The sequence below is a fragment of the Suillus bovinus genome (genome assembly GCF_016758785.1).
Source record: "Suillus bovinus strain UH-Sbo-P2 chromosome Unknown EDB93scaffold_77, whole genome shotgun sequence".
NCBI lineage: Eukaryota > Fungi > Basidiomycota > Agaricomycetes > Boletales > Suillaceae > Suillus > Suillus bovinus.
This window is the reverse complement of record NW_024542133.1, coordinates 27,824-45,632: the sequence shown is the minus strand read 5'-3', so window position 1 is coordinate 45,632 and position 17,809 is coordinate 27,824. Positions and strand designations below refer to the sequence as shown.

General features: G+C 48.8%; 7 protein-coding genes across 7 annotated transcripts; all 7 read left to right on the top strand.

Annotated features, from left to right (window-relative positions):
- Window positions 1-72: 72 nt before the first annotated feature.
- EDB93DRAFT_852712 (NADP-dependent oxidoreductase domain-containing protein) lies at window positions 73-1,824 on the top strand. The gene is made up of 9 exons (XM_041457705.1): window positions 73-275; window positions 350-468; window positions 524-608; window positions 664-733; window positions 788-878; window positions 937-1,172; window positions 1,224-1,410; window positions 1,473-1,640; window positions 1,693-1,824. Exons 2-9 carry the CDS (start codon window positions 411-413, stop codon window positions 1,734-1,736), a joined length of 939 nt encoding a protein of 312 aa, XP_041303336.1. The 5' UTR covers window positions 73-275; window positions 350-410; the 3' UTR covers window positions 1,737-1,824.
- Window positions 1,825-3,228: 1,404 nt separating this feature from the next.
- EDB93DRAFT_1107409 (DUF706-domain-containing protein) lies at window positions 3,229-4,467 on the top strand (the record flags this gene model as incomplete). The annotated part of the gene is made up of 7 exons (XM_041447722.1): window positions 3,229-3,298; window positions 3,356-3,481; window positions 3,541-3,665; window positions 3,721-3,873; window positions 3,934-4,095; window positions 4,148-4,227; window positions 4,281-4,467. 7 exons carry the CDS (start codon window positions 3,229-3,231, stop codon window positions 4,465-4,467), a joined length of 903 nt encoding a protein of 300 aa, XP_041303335.1.
- Window positions 4,468-4,848: 381 nt separating this feature from the next.
- On the top strand, window positions 4,849-6,102 carry EDB93DRAFT_852606 (HAD-like domain-containing protein). Its single transcript, XM_041457703.1, has 7 exons — window positions 4,849-5,007; window positions 5,075-5,109; window positions 5,169-5,250; window positions 5,303-5,403; window positions 5,472-5,550; window positions 5,605-5,736; window positions 5,786-6,102. Exons 1-7 carry the CDS (start codon window positions 4,937-4,939, stop codon window positions 6,090-6,092), a joined length of 807 nt encoding a protein of 268 aa, XP_041303334.1. The 5' UTR covers window positions 4,849-4,936; the 3' UTR covers window positions 6,093-6,102.
- A 1,263-nt stretch (window positions 6,103-7,365) lies between these two features.
- EDB93DRAFT_1242731 (protein kinase subdomain-containing protein PKL CAK Fmp29) lies at window positions 7,366-9,629 on the top strand (the record flags this gene model as incomplete). Its single annotated transcript, XM_041452055.1, has 5 exons — window positions 7,366-7,571; window positions 7,636-7,948; window positions 8,333-8,636; window positions 8,690-9,162; window positions 9,192-9,629. The coding sequence occupies 5 exons, from the start codon at window positions 7,366-7,368 to the stop codon at window positions 9,627-9,629; spliced, it is 1,734 nt and encodes a 577-aa protein (XP_041303333.1).
- Window positions 9,630-10,775: 1,146 nt separating this feature from the next.
- Window positions 10,776-12,273, top strand: EDB93DRAFT_1092935 (acid protease; the record flags this gene model as incomplete). The annotated part of the gene is made up of 7 exons (XM_041446473.1): window positions 10,776-11,083; window positions 11,134-11,228; window positions 11,281-11,535; window positions 11,585-11,622; window positions 11,671-11,818; window positions 11,866-12,173; window positions 12,229-12,273. 7 exons carry the CDS (start codon window positions 10,776-10,778, stop codon window positions 12,271-12,273), a joined length of 1,197 nt encoding a protein of 398 aa, XP_041303332.1.
- Window positions 12,274-13,311: 1,038 nt separating this feature from the next.
- On the top strand, window positions 13,312-14,211 carry EDB93DRAFT_852397 (uncharacterized protein). Its single transcript, XM_041457702.1, has 3 exons — window positions 13,312-13,434; window positions 13,507-13,882; window positions 13,933-14,211. The coding sequence occupies exons 2-3, from the start codon at window positions 13,550-13,552 to the stop codon at window positions 13,999-14,001; spliced, it is 402 nt and encodes a 133-aa protein (XP_041303331.1). The 5' UTR covers window positions 13,312-13,434; window positions 13,507-13,549; the 3' UTR covers window positions 14,002-14,211.
- Window positions 14,212-15,923: 1,712 nt separating this feature from the next.
- EDB93DRAFT_1093001 (uncharacterized protein) lies at window positions 15,924-17,562 on the top strand (the record flags this gene model as incomplete). Its single annotated transcript, XM_041446477.1, has 2 exons — window positions 15,924-17,067; window positions 17,120-17,562. The coding sequence occupies 2 exons, from the start codon at window positions 15,924-15,926 to the stop codon at window positions 17,560-17,562; spliced, it is 1,587 nt and encodes a 528-aa protein (XP_041303330.1).
- Between the last annotated feature and the right edge of the window lie 247 nt (window positions 17,563-17,809).

Below are 17,809 nucleotides of genomic sequence, written 5' to 3'. Positions count from 1 at the left end.
CAGGAATGAAAACTTGGTTAGACCGTGAGGAAGTTCCAGGCCTTAAGCATCGGTCACATGCATGTCACATGTCACCTCCACTAGACTCGCACCGGCCGGTCCGTAATGACAATCAGCCGCAACTTGAACTACTAGCGCTCGAATCAATGACGTACATATGCCGCAACGCACAAATACTATTAGGGTCACTGTTGCTTATGGCGCCCGAGACCTGGCAGAACGTTCTTCAAACTCACGTATATCCGTTATCTCTGGGCACCGCATGAACAGAAATTGTCTGTGGGTTTGAGGATGACATTTGACTCCGATGAAATCTCACGATGATCACTCATGATCTCATGCACCATAGTCCAGAGTCGGCACAAGGAGATAACATCGTGTCGTTACCTTGAAACCCTCTTTGGTTACCTATGGCATCGCATTTCATCACCCTTAATAACGGCCAGACCATCCCTGCTGTCGGGCTCGGTGAGTTCATAAACTTACTAGCTCAGGGTTGATGACTTACTGACAAGGTGAACAGGAACATGGCAATCGAAACCTAATGAAGTTGCTCGTGCTGTAGAATGTGCGTTGAAGGCAGGCTATAGACACATCGACTGTGCTTGGTAGGGAAATGCTGGTTGTTCGTGAAGTAATCCTAATGAGCACTCTACACTGAAGGGCGTACGGGAACGAAAAGGAAGTCGGCGAGGGCCTGCGTGCATCGGGAGTTCCGCGGGAGGAAGTGTTTGTGCGTATAACGTATCTCACGGATTCGTCACCCTGTTCACCTCGGTATTCATAGATCACCAGCAAGCTTTGGGGTACATACCATAGACGTGTTGAGGACTGCCTCGACCAGACACTCGCAAACTTGGGAACAACATATCTTGACCGTGGGATCAGCTTCTCTCTGGTCTTGTTTGATTGAGACTGACAGTTTCCAACCATCAGTTTATCTTGTGCACTGGCCTGTTGCGATGAACCCTAACGGGAATCACCCTGTCATGCCAATGCGCCCGAACGGAAACCGTGACATCGATGAATCCCGGGACATCAGGGATACATGGAAGGGTATGGAGGCCATGGTAAAGAAGGGTAAAGCAAAAGCAATTGGCGCATCAAACTTCTCCCAGGCGGTGCTCGAGAAGATTTTGCCCATAGCTGAGATCATACCGGCTGTTAATCAGGCACGTTCGATGCAACGATACCCGTTCGAAACTGACCATTGAGATACGTAGCTCGAAATTCATCTGTACAATCCACAGCTCGAACTTCTTGATTACTTGAAGTCGAAGAATATTGTTCCACAAGCGTACTCACCCCTTGGTTCGACCAACTCTCCACTGTTGACCGATGAGTGTGCGACAGAGATTGCAAAGAAGCGTGGCCTTAAGAGCACGTCCGATGTCCTTCTAGGTTACCTGCGTGCGTCCATGCTTGTCATTCGTCCTGTGCAAGAGAATGGTAGTTGATGTGTCCGATTGCAGTGGCCAAGGATATCGTTGTCCTTCCCAAATCAGTAACACCATCCCGTATCGAGTCTAACTTGACCGGTGCGCTAGAGGCATATAGTGCGCTGACACCAGAGGACATCGAAATCCTTGACGGAGTAGCTGCGGGTGGTAAGCAGAAGCGTTTTATCATGCCTCCTTGGGGTAAGTGTTGATGATAGCTGTGGAATTGACGGTACTGAAATGTGTTATCTAGGTATCGACCTCGGCTTCGATAATTGGCCTGCTTCAACAAAGTGAGCAATAGGCGCAGTCAATTGTTGATATATACGATTGATGGTAGGTGAATTGAAGAGCACGACTATAACATCTGAAGCAGACATGGAAACTATCTGCATTAGTAGAGTTGCATGTAATTCGTAGATACATTTTCATCATCATCATTGACGCAATGTCAAACAAATGAATCGTATGCAATGCGACCGCACAGCGAGATGACACGACTCAGGACTAAGCAAGTGCCTCCATTCGTAAGAGGGTGCAAACCGGTGGAGTATACAGTCAGTCTGGTGCGTGGTAATCGGAGCAAGGATTTAGGCTTTAGCACTGGCTATTGTAAACAAGCGTGCTGTCACTCTGCAAGACTGAAAGTACTCCTTGAGGATATGGCCAGTCATCCGCGGGATAGAAATGACAGCTCATCGCTTGTCAAGACGATGAGTGATGCATATATTTTGATTGCGCATGTGCCAGCACAAAGAGAATGACCATGATCATCAAGTGTGACCTGAAGGAGAGGCGTTCAGCTCGTAAACTTGAGCCATCACCCATACTAGGATTATCGTGCAGGCCTGAGTGAAACCATAAATATATCGAAGTCCGTGGGGCAACGGTTGGCCTGACAAGCCAACGGAAAAGCCCACACGTTATAGCAGATTCCTAGGTTGACGCAAATAGGTTGAGAGATTTTTGAAAACATTCTCAATTGGCCCAGCCAGTAAAGTAGAATCTGGACGAGTCGAGTCATCATGACGGCCAAGCACAAGTAATTCAGAGAGTCCTGGGAAAGATTAACACATCATTATCGGCGACCCGCTGTCTATACCGTATAGTGCACCGACGGCAGGAGTCTGTACTAGTCCGATTTCTACCGTGCCAAGTTGGTATTCCGATGGACTCAGGAATTATGTGAGCCTGAGTTAAGGGCTGCACTAGGAGAAAAAATTCAGCTGTCTGTGGCTGTGCTCTTGCGATTACTCGGGAATGTTTTAACGCTAGCGGCGAGTAGGTTGCCGTTGATTCAATATTGGATCACGGAAGCGAGCGAGTTAGAACGAGTTAGACCAGATGATCCTGTGTAAAATTTGCCGGCGAGTCAGGACTCAGAAACATAGCAGTATCATGTTGAGCACGATGTACTGGTCACCGACCACGCAACTTGAACGCTTCGGGTGACGTACGTCGGCCAGAACAACTCTTCCGCAAGCCGAGAAAATATCGGAGCCACGCAAGAGACACGTGGGCGGCGTGGTTTACGCAAAAGGTCCGCGGCACTAATGACACCCACACACTAATAAGGAAGTTGACAATCTTTCAAATTATCGTCATCTTGCGGGAAACACGTATGGTGAATCGGTGCAGGGCAGTTTCAGGTTTGGGTGCTCGCGATGGTCGCATTCGTATATAAGGCAGCCTGTCTGTCTACCCTCATTCCCAACAAGCCTCTTCCTCCTCCTCCTCCTCCTCCTCCTCCTCCTCTCCCAAAATCCTCATTCCGCTATTACCTTTAGACATGCCTGCAGTCGTTATTAACACACATGCCGGACGTGAACTCGACGATGTTTGCGACGCAGTCGATGACGGTGTGCATTCATACACTGCTCCACCGCCTTCGTGACTGATTCACTGTCTCTTTGCAGTAAACGTTCTAAAGGCCAAAATTTGGGACTCAAAGTCCGAGTTTGATTCTGACAAAGACAAGACGACCTTCCGGCAGTATGAAACTGCCTGCGATCGCGTCAAGAATTTTTACAAGGAGCAGCATGGTTTGTTACATTCACCCAATCTACTCATTTGCAACATGGTACTGACGCTGCCACGGTAGAAAAACAGACCGTAGCCTTCAACATCAAGGCCCGCACGGAATTCAAAAGCCGGAAACGCGCTCGCATGGGTATCTGGCAAGCTATGGAAATGCTCAACACGCTTGTGGACGACTCGGATCCAGACGTCAGTGAATCATTGGCTTGCAACTTTCCTTTGCTGACTTGCAATACATATTTAGACCGAGCTTTCGCAAATCGAGCATTTGCTCCAGACTGCCGAGGCCATCCGTCGCGACGGCAAGCCTGAATGGATGCAAGTTACCGGTTTGATCCACGACCTTGGCAAGCTGTTGCACCTATTTGGCAGTGAGGGCCAGTGGGATGTTGTCGGTGTAAGTTCTTTCATCTGGTACTTGTAAAGACCTGCAGACTGATACGCTTCTTTACGCAAGGATACCTTTGTCGTCGGTTGCGCGTTTTCCGATAAAAATATATACCCCGGTACCTTTGCCGGTAACCCAGACTCCCACGACGCCGTTTATTCCACCAAGTATGGAATTTATGAGCCTAATTGCGGCCTTGACAATGTCATGGTGTCTTGGGGTCATGACGAGGTACATTTCTGTCTACATGTTGTATCTTCCGTGCTTATCAAACTTCTCGCAGTATTTATACAATGTTGTCAAGGATCAGAGTTCGCTTCCTACAGAAGGTCTTGCTATGATCAGATACCACAGCTTTTATCCGTAAGCTTCTCTCACCCTGCACCGCCCACCGAATTTTTACAACGTTTATCTAGATGGCACCGTGAGGGAGCTTACACGCACCTCATGAATGAGAAAGATCATGCAGCCCTTGAGGCCGTTCGTGCCTTCAACCCTTATGATCTCTACTCGAAGAGTGACGAGCCCTGCGACACCGAAAAACTTCGCCCATACTACGAAGACCTCATTGCAAAATTCTTCCCTTCCGAGATCGACTGGTAGATGCGATAGATGTGCGCAATCGCGCGCACGACTTTATTGTAAGATCATAGATCCACTGCATGGTATAGACATGGCCTCCTGTGGAGGGCAAAAACTGCGCAGCTTAATCATGTATTTCTTTCAAAAGTTTGTGTCCCTAGTTTTTCCGTTTACTTTACTGCGACAATATCCTCATGTCCATATAGAAGCCTTTATTAGCATTGCAATAATTTACTGCATTATTAACATTCTTACTAGAACAAGTGCCAAGATTTCAGGTACTCTTGCTTTGATCAAAGACCTATTGATGTAGTGAGGGTTGCAAGTTGGAGAATGCTTGCTTGACCTAGTATTCACCAACGTGCAACCCTAACCCTGCGCCACCGCTGTCATTCCATATCTCACGGACTTCACTTCATTATCTTTGACTCATACCTTCTAGATCCTACTAGAGATCCAAACATACTAGACGACCCATCATACTTGTACGATGTCACAGGAATCACCACTTAGCGAACCAGTCATCTACCACGGCAAGAAATTCATCGTGCTCAGCGATTGGTATGTAGACGCTAGATCTAGATCTAAGCGGCGATATCACTGACTACGGTTCGCTGTGCTCAAACAGGGATGGCACAATCACCACTCAGGACTCCAATGATTGTTCGTAGTGTCGAGAACTTATGATGTGTCCTCTCTCTGACCAGAGTACTACGTTTCAGTCGTGACGGACACCTTTGGGATGGGGCACTCAGATCGCGTTCTGCTCAATCAGCGTATACGTAAAGGCGAAGATAACTTCCGGTGCGAAAACATTCTGCATGAAGAAAGCTACAGAATTGATTTCGCCATCTAGAGATGGATTCCGGAAAATGATCCTGAGCGTCGTTGAGAATGGAAAAAAGGAAGGCAAGGTGACGCATACATTCGAGTTCTGCAAAAATGCTGTCGCGGACAGTGAGTTTTGTCTGCGCATGGCGGGCTTTTATATTTGTCCTGAGCTACTGATGTATAGACTATTTCAGACATCAAAGTCGACGATACTTTCAAGGGTTTCTACGAATTTTGCGAAACGAATGATATACCCGTGGTAATCGTGTCCAGGTACAAAAGAATTTATGGTTTCACCGTGCTATTCATCGAGTCATACCTCCGCAGTGGTATGGAACCTATCATCCGTGCAGTCCTGAATAAGCACCTCGCCAGCCTCGACGGCATTCAAATAATATCGAACGAGGTGAAAACCTATGATGATGGAAGTTGGGACATTCAATACCGTCATCCCGAGAGGTAGCATTGCACATCACTGTTTCGCGTTTGACTAAAGATGATAAATTAGCGGCTTCGGACACGACAAGTCGAAGGCGATTGCCCCATACAGGAATATGGAGCCGGCCCCGATCGTATTCTTCTTTGGTGATGGCGTTTCAGACTTATCCGCAGCGCGGGGAGCGACTTGTCTGTTCGTTAAGCACAAGCCAAATGGAGAGAACGAATTGATGGAATACTGCATCATGAACAAGATCAAGCACAGATTATTCCAGAGTTTCGAGGAAGCGCAAAATTTGATGAAGCTCATCATCTTTGCGAAGACGGAGGAAGAGCGACAGAATATCATTTCACGGGAGTGGCCCGAAGTAGTTTAGAAGTGATCTCACCTCACCCCTAGTGCTGGTAATCGCAGGGGAGAAGCAGCATTGGATACTCGTAACACAATGCATTTAGATCTGAAGGCATCAATATCGTGCCTCGAGTTGAACCCAGCTTATGATTCTCGGTGTCTTGGTGCTTCGCCTGGATATGATGGATGTCACATACAACTGCAATTTCCAACGAACCAAACAATGCAGTAGTCCCCTTGTCACGGCAAATGCCGGGCAAGAGCGAATTTGACTCGATGATGGATCTCAGCATGACTGAACAGTAAGATGAATCATCGCAAGGAAAATTGAGTACTCGCCTGCGAACGTTCTGAATAATTCCGATCTTCCCCAATGAGGTTGATGAACCAAATTCGCCTTCATCCTCACCAATGTCTGTAGACATCTTCATTTCCATAATTTTCTGTGGAGAAAGACTCAATCAACCGCTGGAGTGTTGCAATTGTGCATACAAAGCCTGAACCACGAAAAGGATACAAATTATCATATGTTTTATCATGTGATATATATGAAACTGGCTAATACTATCCCTTACGCTCTATTCGTGACGGTCCACAATTTCGTGAGTCACACTCAGGTCACGAATAGTAACGGACAGTCACACTGGCCGAATCTACAGTCCGCTCGGCAGACGTTAGAATCTTCGTGATTCGTGATTCGGGATTCGTGAACTTCAACAGTGATTGATTAGGACGCTACTTATAAGTCTGTGAGCTACAGTATGTACCGAAAAATTATATAGAACTAAATGCAATCATTAATGATGTGTAAAATATTGCTGAGGGAATGTATGTGGATGTGGGTATTGATGCATACTAGTAGATGGATTATGAAGTCCGTGACTCGGACTCGGATGCGCGGGTTGAGCAAAAAAATATGGTGGATGTGGTAGCCCAGCTCAGCGCTCGCTACTTGCTCACGCGCTCACGGATTGCAGCTGCAATGAAACACGCTGTTAAATTCAATGTCCGACGTCGGCAGCCTCGGCAGGTGACACTGAAATCGTGATTTTGGCTGCTGTCACGCTGAAAACACGATCTCCACCATTTCTCAACAGATTTGTTTCGTTCCACTTGGAATATGCTAGTATATAGTATATAGAATATACTGAGTGAAGTAGCTAAGTAATTACATTGAAGTTGAGTGCTGCAGACAAAAATCACGAAATTGTGGACCGTCACGAATAGAGCGTAAGGGATAGTATTTGAATTTTGAACTGACATCAGGATTACAAAGTCAAGAGTTTGCCGTTATATGCATGCCCTGTCACGGTCTTGGGAGCGCGAGGGTCTTCCCGGTAGCTTCAGTCTTGCTGTCTCTGCGCCGTCCTCGCTCCTCACCGCGTTCATTTCGTGTTTCCTACTCTAGCTCCATTGCCACCCCGACTCAATGGTTGCGTCGCAAGTTCTCTATCATGGCGCATCCTCCTAGCGACTTTTTTGAATATACTTCAGGGCGGTGGATGTAAGTCTCATACATGTTATTCTATGGGGTATACTATGTCTAACCCGTAATCTAATATGTTCAGCTTTAACGATGACCTTCGCCACGCAGAACGCAGACGTGTCTTCAAGGTCGATGAGCTATGTCGACTTGCAGCGGAGGCCGTCAATCGGAGTCCTGATGCTATTATGCGTATGGAGAAACTAGCCGAGGGTGGGTTTAACCGCACTTTCCTCATTACCATGTGCTGTGGCTTCCAAATGGTGGCACGTATCCCGTACCCGGCTACGATTCCCAAGTACTTTACTGTCGCCAGTGAAGTGGCTACTATGGCCTTCCTCCGTTCCTCTGGGCTGCCTATACCTGAGGTATACGGATACTCACCTACGCCGAACAACGTGGCAGGGACCGAGTACTGTAGAGATACGCACTTAGCTTCGTCACAGCGTCACACGTCCGACGAATCGAAGCTATTTCGTGTGACCGTCACACAAGATTGAAGTCATCGAAGGTAAATTGTGACACACGGTAAAACATGAAAAAAAATGCAAAAATGTTCTCAAAAATTCTTGTACTGATTATTTGCCATGCATCTCGCTTTACATGACCAAAATTTTCTTCATCACCATCAGCTGTGAGCTCTTGCTGACAGCAGCTGGTAGTGGTGCTGATTCGAAACTATTTTTGACATGTCACAGGTCACACCCATCTTCGAATCTTCGAAGCTAAGGTTCAGTTGGTCACACCCAGATGATGTCGAAGCTAAGTGCGTATCTCTACAGTATATCTTCATGGAATTCATACAAGGCACCAATTTAAGTGACATATGGTTTGGCCTAGGGGAAGGGGAAATCATTTCAATCTCACGCCAACTTGCTGAACTCGAGTCGAAGATGATGTTGATTGCTTTCCCGGCCGGCGGAAGCCTTTACTATGCTGAAGACTTGGAGAATGCAGCCGAGAGCGCCTCTTGGCCTACTAGACCGGGCATCACACTAGAAAACAAGCATTTCTGCGTCGGCCCAGATACAAGTCTGCGTCTATGGTATGGCAAGAGATCACAGCTCGACTTAGATCGAGGACCATGTATGCCGCTCCCTGCCTTTGTATTACTCCCTTGAACTAACTAATAACTATAGATGAAAGTGCCGAAGCAGCCCTCGTAAGAGGGGCCGAAAAGGAACTAGCTTATTTACTGCGGTTCGGTCGACCGCTGTTGCCGTTCCAGCGCGTGAGGAGGGAGGCTTACAAGTATCAGGAGCAGCAGCCGTCAGATCACATCGAGAACCTGGACCGCTATCGTCTCATCGCGTCCTCACTCATCCCCAGGAACCTAGCTCTCAATCATTTCCGCATCCGTCATCCCGACCTCCAGCCGAGCAATATCATCGTTTCTAGGTCGCCCGACTCTAACTTGCACGTCGTCGGTCTGATCGACTGGCAACACACCTCAATCCTACCCCTGTTTCTCCTTACCGGTATACCCCAACAGCTACAGAATTACGATGATATTGGCTCACAATCTTTGACGCGGCCTTCATTACCGGAGAAATTGGATGACTTGGAAGAAACACAGCAAAGCGGAGACATGGAACTCTACCGTCGACGCCTCGTCCATTACTACTACGTCAAAACACGGAGGAGTACAACACGCTTCATTACGCGGCGTTAACGGACCCCGTGGGCATGCTCCGTCGCCGCCTTTTCTGCCACGCCAGTGACCCGTGGGAGGGCGAAACTCTTGCGCTGAAGGTTGCGCTGATACAAGCAACGGAGAACTGGAAGATGCTCACCGGGGGAGGCCTGCCGTGTCCTGTCGTGTTCGACCCCGACGACGTGCGCGAGACGATTAAGCTGGATGCAGAACAGAGAGAAGCGGATGAGTCTCTAGAGGCGTGCCGGGTCGTGATCGGCTTTGGACCGGAAGGCTGGATGCCTGCCGAGCACTACGAAGAAGCCATGGCAGTCAGCAAGAAGCTGAAGGAGGATGGCTTGGCGGCGGCCGAGTCAGAGGAGGAACGGGCTCAGGTCGCAGCGCACTGGCCCTTGGACGACATGGACGAAGAGGAATACATGTAATGAATGCAGGGCCGGTATGATGAAGTATTCCAAGAACCGAATGGGAACCAGACGTCGCGACCATTTGGGTAAGGCCGAACCACACGGTGCTGGGATAGAGAAGGGAGGCTCATGCATATGCTAAAATTCGGTACCGACAGTCACGTCGGAGGCCATGGCTCTTTAAAAGTCCTGTTACAGCAAATACGAACGTAAGCCGGAGTGTAACTTATTTTTGATTATCCTATTTCCACAAGCTTTGTGGGAGATATCTAATTGATGGCGTGAGGCCGTACAGGTTTCGCCACAAAAGTTCCAGACTCTAGTGCAAGCCCAGTAAATGATTTGCATGCCAATGCAAGAATCAGGAGTGTCATACTTGCCTGCCGGTGGCACAACTTGGTCCGAAGTATCATACATCGGAAGCAACATTGTTCCGAGTCGCAGTGTGGGTTCGAAATTCGAATCTATAGTAGTGAGGGGTTCTAAATTTATTGGCCGTGGGACCTTGAGGCGTGACCCGTGAGTACAGTAGGAGGTTTTGTTTGTTACAAGTTTGGTCCGTGCCCTTTATATATTTGGCACCGAATAGGGTACATTCGTTGTTTCATTGCCGCCTGGTCAGGCTGGCTCAGCAGTCGCCACGCATGCACAGCAACCCAGAAATGTCTAGGAGAGCTCATAGCGGGAGACTCTTGTATATCTGCTACCATGCTTCTAGATTCAGACTTCTGTGGTGGTCCTGATCGGTCCCGGATTCTCGTACTATTCGTGTGCCTATTATTTAGCTTGGACCATACGATACTCGGTATTTCTTGCATCCAGGAGAACGAGGTGATTGATGGGTGGGAATAGCAACACAAGCCCGACCATGTCACTACTCTACGGAGCTGAGCAACCTTGCACTGTTACTGCTCATAAGTTGCTGATCGCATGCTTACCTATGGCTACTTTGTTCAAATGTCAGCGCTCCAGCTGCCAAACCTGAACATGCTGCAAATTGATGTCACATGTCTTCCAGTTTATCTATATCGATTCATATGGACGCTTTCAACTTCCATGTGTTCCTTCAAGCGAGTCCTGTCAGTACTACGGCTACCCCGACCCATATAAGTTTCCTGGGGTCATTCATGATGCATTAGCGAGACTCCCACTCTTTTTTTCAACATGCAGTCGTTCTCAAAGCTTCTTCGCGCAGTTCTCCTCGCCACCGTCACGGTGACCTCTGTATCGGCTTCGAGTTTCTTTAGGATGCCCCTGACGAAGCTCACGCCTCCTAGCTTATCCCTTGCAGGACTGCCCGATGCTGATCGTGCACGTGCAGCAGTTCTTAAGGGCTTCGCTTCAGGTGGTCCCACAACAGTCCCTGCATCTAACCTCGCATATGTCCAGTACACAACCAGTGTTGGCGTTGGCAGTCCTCCGACGTACTACAATTTGGTTGTCGACACCGGTAGCTCAAATACTTTTGTCGGGTAAGACCTGATTTGTTGTTCCCTTGCGCCAAATCTCATTTTATCTCAAGAACTGGGACGCCGTATGTCCGGACCTCGACCAGTATCTTCACTGGTGAAGATGTCAACGTTACTTACGGCTCTGGTTACTTTTCTGGTTTGGAGTGTAGGTCTCTGTGCTGCTTAAGACCAGTAACATCTGAAAATTCGGCCTTTAGATCTCGACCAGGTAACGCTCGCTCCAGGTTTTGCCATCACAAACCAGTCCATCGGCGATGCTCTTTCCTATGCCGACTTCGAGGGCGTCGATGGCATCGTCGGGGTCGGACCTGTCATTCTGACTGAGGGCACACTCTCACCAAGTACCAATGAGCTGATTCCCACTGTTATGAACAACGCCCTCTCGCAGGGTTTGATCACAGAGGAAATATTAGGTGTCTCTTTCGCACCTGCAACGAGTTACAATGACACCAGTAAGAGGGGTCATGTAGTATGATTGAAGGTGATCTAATTTGCGCGTAGATGGAGCCCTCACTTACGGAGGAATCGATTCGTCTTTGGTGAGCCCAAAAAGTATGTCCTGAACAATGGTCCTGAATTTTATCCAGTACATCGGCGAAATCACTTACACACCGGTTACTGCCACTTACCCTGCTGGCTACTACTGGGGCATCAATGTCACACATGCAACGTACGGCTCCGCAACGACCGTTATTCCAACGTCAACTGCCGGAATCGTCGATACTGGCACCACTCGTAGGGGTTTATCACCCACATACGCATACTTTCTAACACATGTCTAGTGATCCTCCTCGCTGATAACTTCTTCGAGTCCTACTTGCGTGCCATCCCTGGTGCCAAGATCGACGAGAGCACGGGCCTTATGACCGTCCCTGAAAACTCTGTCTCGGAGATCCAACCATTGAACTTTACTATCGGCGGCACCGTCTTCAGTCTCGACGCTGCAGCACAACTCATTCCGACTGACCAGAACACCGCATGGGGCTTGTCAGCAAACAAGCAGTACGGCGTTGTCTCATACTTGGGGACTAACAGTGGTGAAGGGCTAGACTTCATCATCGGGCAGAAGTTCATGGAGAAGTACTATGCTGTGAGTTGTCAAATCACGAGGTGACTATGTAGTCTGGGTATTGATTGCTTTGCAGGTTTTCGACACGGATAGTAATCGCGTTGGACTTGCTTATACGTGAGTTTTTTTCGCCGTACCTAGGTTTCTTTTCCGACTGAGAAGTTTTTTTTATGAAAGTGAACATACATTTACCACGTACACTCCTTGATATAGGAGTGTCTTCTGAAGGGGATGAGTGGCAGTAAATACCTCCTTTACACATACCTCACGTTTCTCTTGCTCCGATTGGGTTACCACATGAGCCTTTTAATTCATTGCGCCACTCCCCAGGGCCCAAGACTTCATGCACCTTTTTGGGATGCACTCATATGGTGCTTATCAGTGCTATGACTGAGAGATATAGATGTGTAGTCTCGTACCCAGACGTTGAGGGGACAGTTGCATGCTTGACACCAAAGAATCCTAACTGGGACCTGAGAACAACATTACAAGAGGCAAATGAGGAAGCGATGAATGCAGCCTCGGAGTCGCTTTGAAAATCTATCGCAGTTAGCCTTGAGATATTGAAGGCATAAGCGTTGGAGTTTCTCGTGCACCAGACAATTATTGCCAAACCCAGGAGCGTTCCCAGTGACTGTGCTATAGATAGAGGCCTGCGGAAAATCACACATGATGGAAGCCCCAGATTCGCCTCTATTTCAGATTTACGTCACGGTGGATACTGTCAGGCCGGTCTGGCAGAGCAGTTTGGGAAGTCTCTGAAGCAGTGCTGTGGTAGCCTATCAGTGTAGCCTACTCCAGCGGTTCGGGTTATTTCCTGGTGAGAAATGCTGTTCGATGTGAGTAACAGAGCGCAAGCGTGTTACACTGCCACGGGAAGTGATGAGTACCGGAAGGCCACCGTGGGATTAATGATGGATTGACACGTGGGTAACAATTATATTGCACTGTCACGCGGGTGTGATTTCAACAAATTATTACAACTTGAACTTTGAAATTTAACCACTAGTGCGGCTGCCAAGCACAGGCTCTGTGGGCACTGTAAGGGCACCGGCCTCATACAGAGACACTATTCATGATTGTCATTCCGTTCTTTATCCGTTTTTTCTTATTGTATTTCGTCATAGGTGAGGCGGTACTTGCACCCGTTCCTTATCCCGAGCCGTATTGATCGACGATCAGGTATCAAGCGGAAAGGCTCAGGCTATATCTTGCTCTGTTCTTCCTCCAAAAATTTCAGTGCGGGGACATTTTTCAGCTGATTTTAAGTACCAGCCACAACGTACGTGGTGTCTTCTCGATTCACCAATTTTCCCCACCTTACTTCATGAACATGTGGTTTTGCAATTTACAGGATCGACACTTCAAATCTTCGTTCTCACACTTTCCGAGTCTGAATGGGCACAAAGACTACCGGTAGCCTCTCGTTCTCCATGTTGCCCCGATTTGGTTTTGCTCCGGGTCACAAATCAGGGTCTTCATCTCGTTCTCCCTATGCTGAACACCCTCAAGAAGACTGGTATATTCCCTACAATGGTCCGTTAGAACCACCCAAGGGCGTCTCAATGGCCAAGCAAGATACCACGAGACACTTCGTTAGACAGCATGACGTAAATGCATTTTTGGAAGACTCTCAATTACTGGACCGCTACCGGGACACGTCTGTGAACGATGCCGAGCCAGTACGACTTGGTCCATCTTCACAATCAGCCGGGTTTCCCAGAACCCGAGTTCGCTCTGATTTCACGAGGCGTACTACGAGCTCATCGAGTGTCATCAGCCCGATACAGCCGCATTCTCGACGGCGGCAGGCAAGTGCACCGCGCTTGCAAATCCCCACTCACACTAGCATGGATGCTAGTGCTGACGTTGGCGAATCCCCCATGCCTATGCAGCGTATTGCAATGTCGTCCCCTCAGAAAAAAATGGGTTGGTTCTTCGGCTTCGGATCTAGCAAAAAGCAAAAAAGACAATCAACCAGTACACCGGTATCCCCTATTAGTCAGACTAGCATGCCGGGAACATGGCTTCCCAGTTCTGTCCAGCATAGTATACTCCAGGAAAACGTTAATTTTGCGAAACCTTCAGGTTCTAGTCCCAACACTAGCAATCACTTCGACTCAACTTCTGTCACATTGGCACAACCATCCCGCAGAAGTCAGACCCTCCATTACCCGTCACGGGTAGATCTCTCTCCATCCAAGCAGCGTTCCGCCCGGCACCTCAAAGTCAATCAAGACTCGTTTGCTTCATTCCCGATTACAACCTATGACTCTTCAACTATCTTCATGGCTCACCCCTATGCAAATACATCCTCCTCTGCTTCTGTATCTGCTTTTCGAACGGGAACTTCTCAACAATTTCGTCAAGAACATCAACAACTGGATTCAGGATCACAACATACTCATTTCTCGCACGATAATCTCACTCGCCGTAATCGGGCACTCACCTATGCGACTGACCCTCGCAGTAATTATACCGCCGCATCGGTTAAAAATGCACGTCCCTTGAAGCCCTCTGTCTCCACCCCAAATCTTTTTGCTGCATCACACGACAAGCCTTTGCAACAGAGCACAAAATCAACACCGCAGGTAGCAGGCGTCGAACGCTGGCTATCTCCTGAGACATGGTGTGACGCACTGTTTTTTCCACGTCCACGCCTAAAAGTCAAGCGCGCACATGGGCCACATGGAGGAAGCAGTGGACGAATCCTCAGTCCGCCTATCACGCCTGTTGCTGAGGGGGCTACTCCGAGTCTCAGTCCTGCTTCACTTTGCAGGCGACCGCAGGTGTCATTGGTTACAACTGATGCACCGAGGAAACATCACGTTTTGTTGAAATCTAGGTCGGTTGATGTCTTGACTGGCCCTTCTATTTCTGGCAGACCTCGTACTGCACCCATGCAACGGCGTCCAGCCACAGATCCAGATTCAATTGAGGACCCAAATGTCAAGGAGTCAGAATTTGCACCGGGCGCATCGACCGCGCAACAGGAACTCCGTCCGTCAACCTCTGTGCCATCATTATCCCAGTAAGCTACAATTTGTAGGTGCCTAACCAATAACCAAGTACTCCTGCAGAGTTCTCGAAGAAGGCGAAGTTCTAGAAGAACAACGAAGGCAGTGGCAGCATCAGGCTTCACGCTCGTTCGGAAACAGCCGAACCCGCTCCCTCTCCCGCGCTCGTACCAGGTCATTGTCACGAAGTCATGGGCACAAGTCGGAGGGCAGCACGACCCTAGAATATCTGGCTGCACGGACGCTTCTTGGAGGTCAGAGCATTCCCCCCACCATTAACGTTGCAAGACCTTCGCACTCTCGATCTCATTCCCATTCACACACTCGTTCAAATTCTCGCGGGCGCTCTAGTTCATTCTCGTTTACACACTCACACTCACACTCCCTTGGTAAATCCAATTCGCAAAGGTCGCTCACGGATCCTCAACCTCAAAGTCCTCGGCATGCCCGCAATGACTCCTGGGGCAAAACTGCCTTGCTTAAAGCATGCGCACCTTGCGGGGATCTTAGTAATTTGCTGGGTACCCATGTTGAGAACAAAAAACCGGCCCTGGAACCTATGACGGAGGAAACCAAAATCATACATCTGAGTAGTCCTGCGGGTTCTCCGTGCAACGAAGCCGACGAAGGATGCGTCATCGTTATAGGGACTTCCCCAGCCCCGACTACACCAAGCGGGGAAGGAGTTGGTATCGCACTTTCATCTCCTCCTCCTTCCGACGATCGCATCTGTCCTGATCCCAAACTCCCCAGCATGCCCAGCCATCCATATGCTACCGGTGCCATCTATACACAGTATTCTAATTCAGTTTCTGAGCTTGGCGTACAACATGCCCTTAAAGTGTCTGATTACGCTGGGCCACATCCATCAGCCTACGACCCTCAACTCCCTTCGAATACTGCTACAAGCGACGTCAGCATGCGTCACAGGCTCCCTCCGCGGGCAATGCAGCCGGGTGCAATCTCACATCCTTACGCTGCTGGATCAAGTGAGCCGGTAACCTCACAGCAGCGCGGTGGCTCTGTGCTTTCTACGCTTCTGCACCCGCCAAGTGTTGTGCAGAAAGACGATGATATCGCATCTGGTAACCACATATCCATCAGCAGTCCTGAATTCGAGAAGTATGGCGTCGGTGAGGTTCTTGTGTTCGCTGCGCCATCGCGAGACGAGCAGGAAACCGACTTCGAGGATCAATCTTTGGGAACCATCGTCTCGTGTCAGCAGGATACTCTGAGTCGAATCATAGACAAAGGGAAGGCCAAGGACTTGTCACCTGCATCCATGACCTCCGATAATAGTGAATCCCGGATACCCGCTTCTGACTCTGTGGTTGTTTCCACTCGTCCTCCGAGTCTGATATCCGTGACAGCAGTTGAAGGCAGGGACTCGACCTACTCTCCTGGCACCCTCCGTACCTCGACCAACATCACCTCCGCACATCTTGTTATTTCAGCTTTGGACAATGATGATCTGGACGAATTTCAAGATCTGTTCTACAAGCCTCCCCAGAGCAGGCTCTCCAGTGAAAAATCTAGCATAAAACATCAGGACGCAAGCGAAACCAGCAGGGGTATACCGTCGGATATTCACAGCTCTTATTCTGGAAGCGCGCTCACCAACCTCATGCGCAGTATGAGCGAGATTGGAGAGCTGCATGTGTCGGCCTCAGACATCTCCTATGGGCAGAGATCAGGCGGGCCAGGGGACGAACTATCTCAAACATATGTCTTCATGGACATGTCCAGGACTCCTTCACCGGTGCAGGTCGGTCCTTGTGGTGTTACCCAGTCGCCAGCCCAGCTTTACGATGCACCCTTTGAAGCGGGTGTCCCAGAAGATATTGAATCCTCTCGAGCATCTTCTCTTCTGATAGTCTCACAAGAGAATGACACTTTTGGTATGCGACACTCTGTAGGATTCGATTAGTGGCTGACGAACATCTCTCACAGGTTACCCCATCCGGCAAGACGTCGTTGACGCTGCAGGAACATCTACCATTCACCAGGGCTCTCATAGAACTTCTACATACGCTTCGATCCATGATGCCGCCGAAGAAGCTGACCTGGTCAGCCCCATCTCATCATTCCAATCGCCGCCTGTCTCTGCAGATGCCATGCGGTCGAGCTACATGACCAGCGGGTCTGAGTACTCACGCATGTCCAACCTCTCCGATTTCCCCGATCCTCCCGCTCGAACAAATGTATCACCTAACCAACCCTCCCTTCTTCAGATTTATGTCGACCCTCCTACGCCACTCCAGTCAGAGAGCTTTCAGGGAACCGACTCTCCTCAATCTGGGGCCCGCGTCTTCAGCTTAGAGAGCCACCACACAACTTTTGGTGGTAATGACGACATGGACATCATTACACAGGTTCACAGGTCTGAGCTCTGAATGTCACATCTATTGCATGTTCCTCTTACCGGAATCACCGTCTAAGCTGTCTATTCTCGGACGGTGCATATGTAGGATATTTTCAACTGTCATTATTGTTGTACTGCAATGTAGACTCTAGTATCATGCTTTGCTTACTTTCCTATTCTTGATTAGAATACACGCTAATTTGCACGTACTAAACTTTTGCCAATCCAACGCTGAACATCAATTCCTCACTTTTGGCGCCTTGGCAATGCTGAAGTTC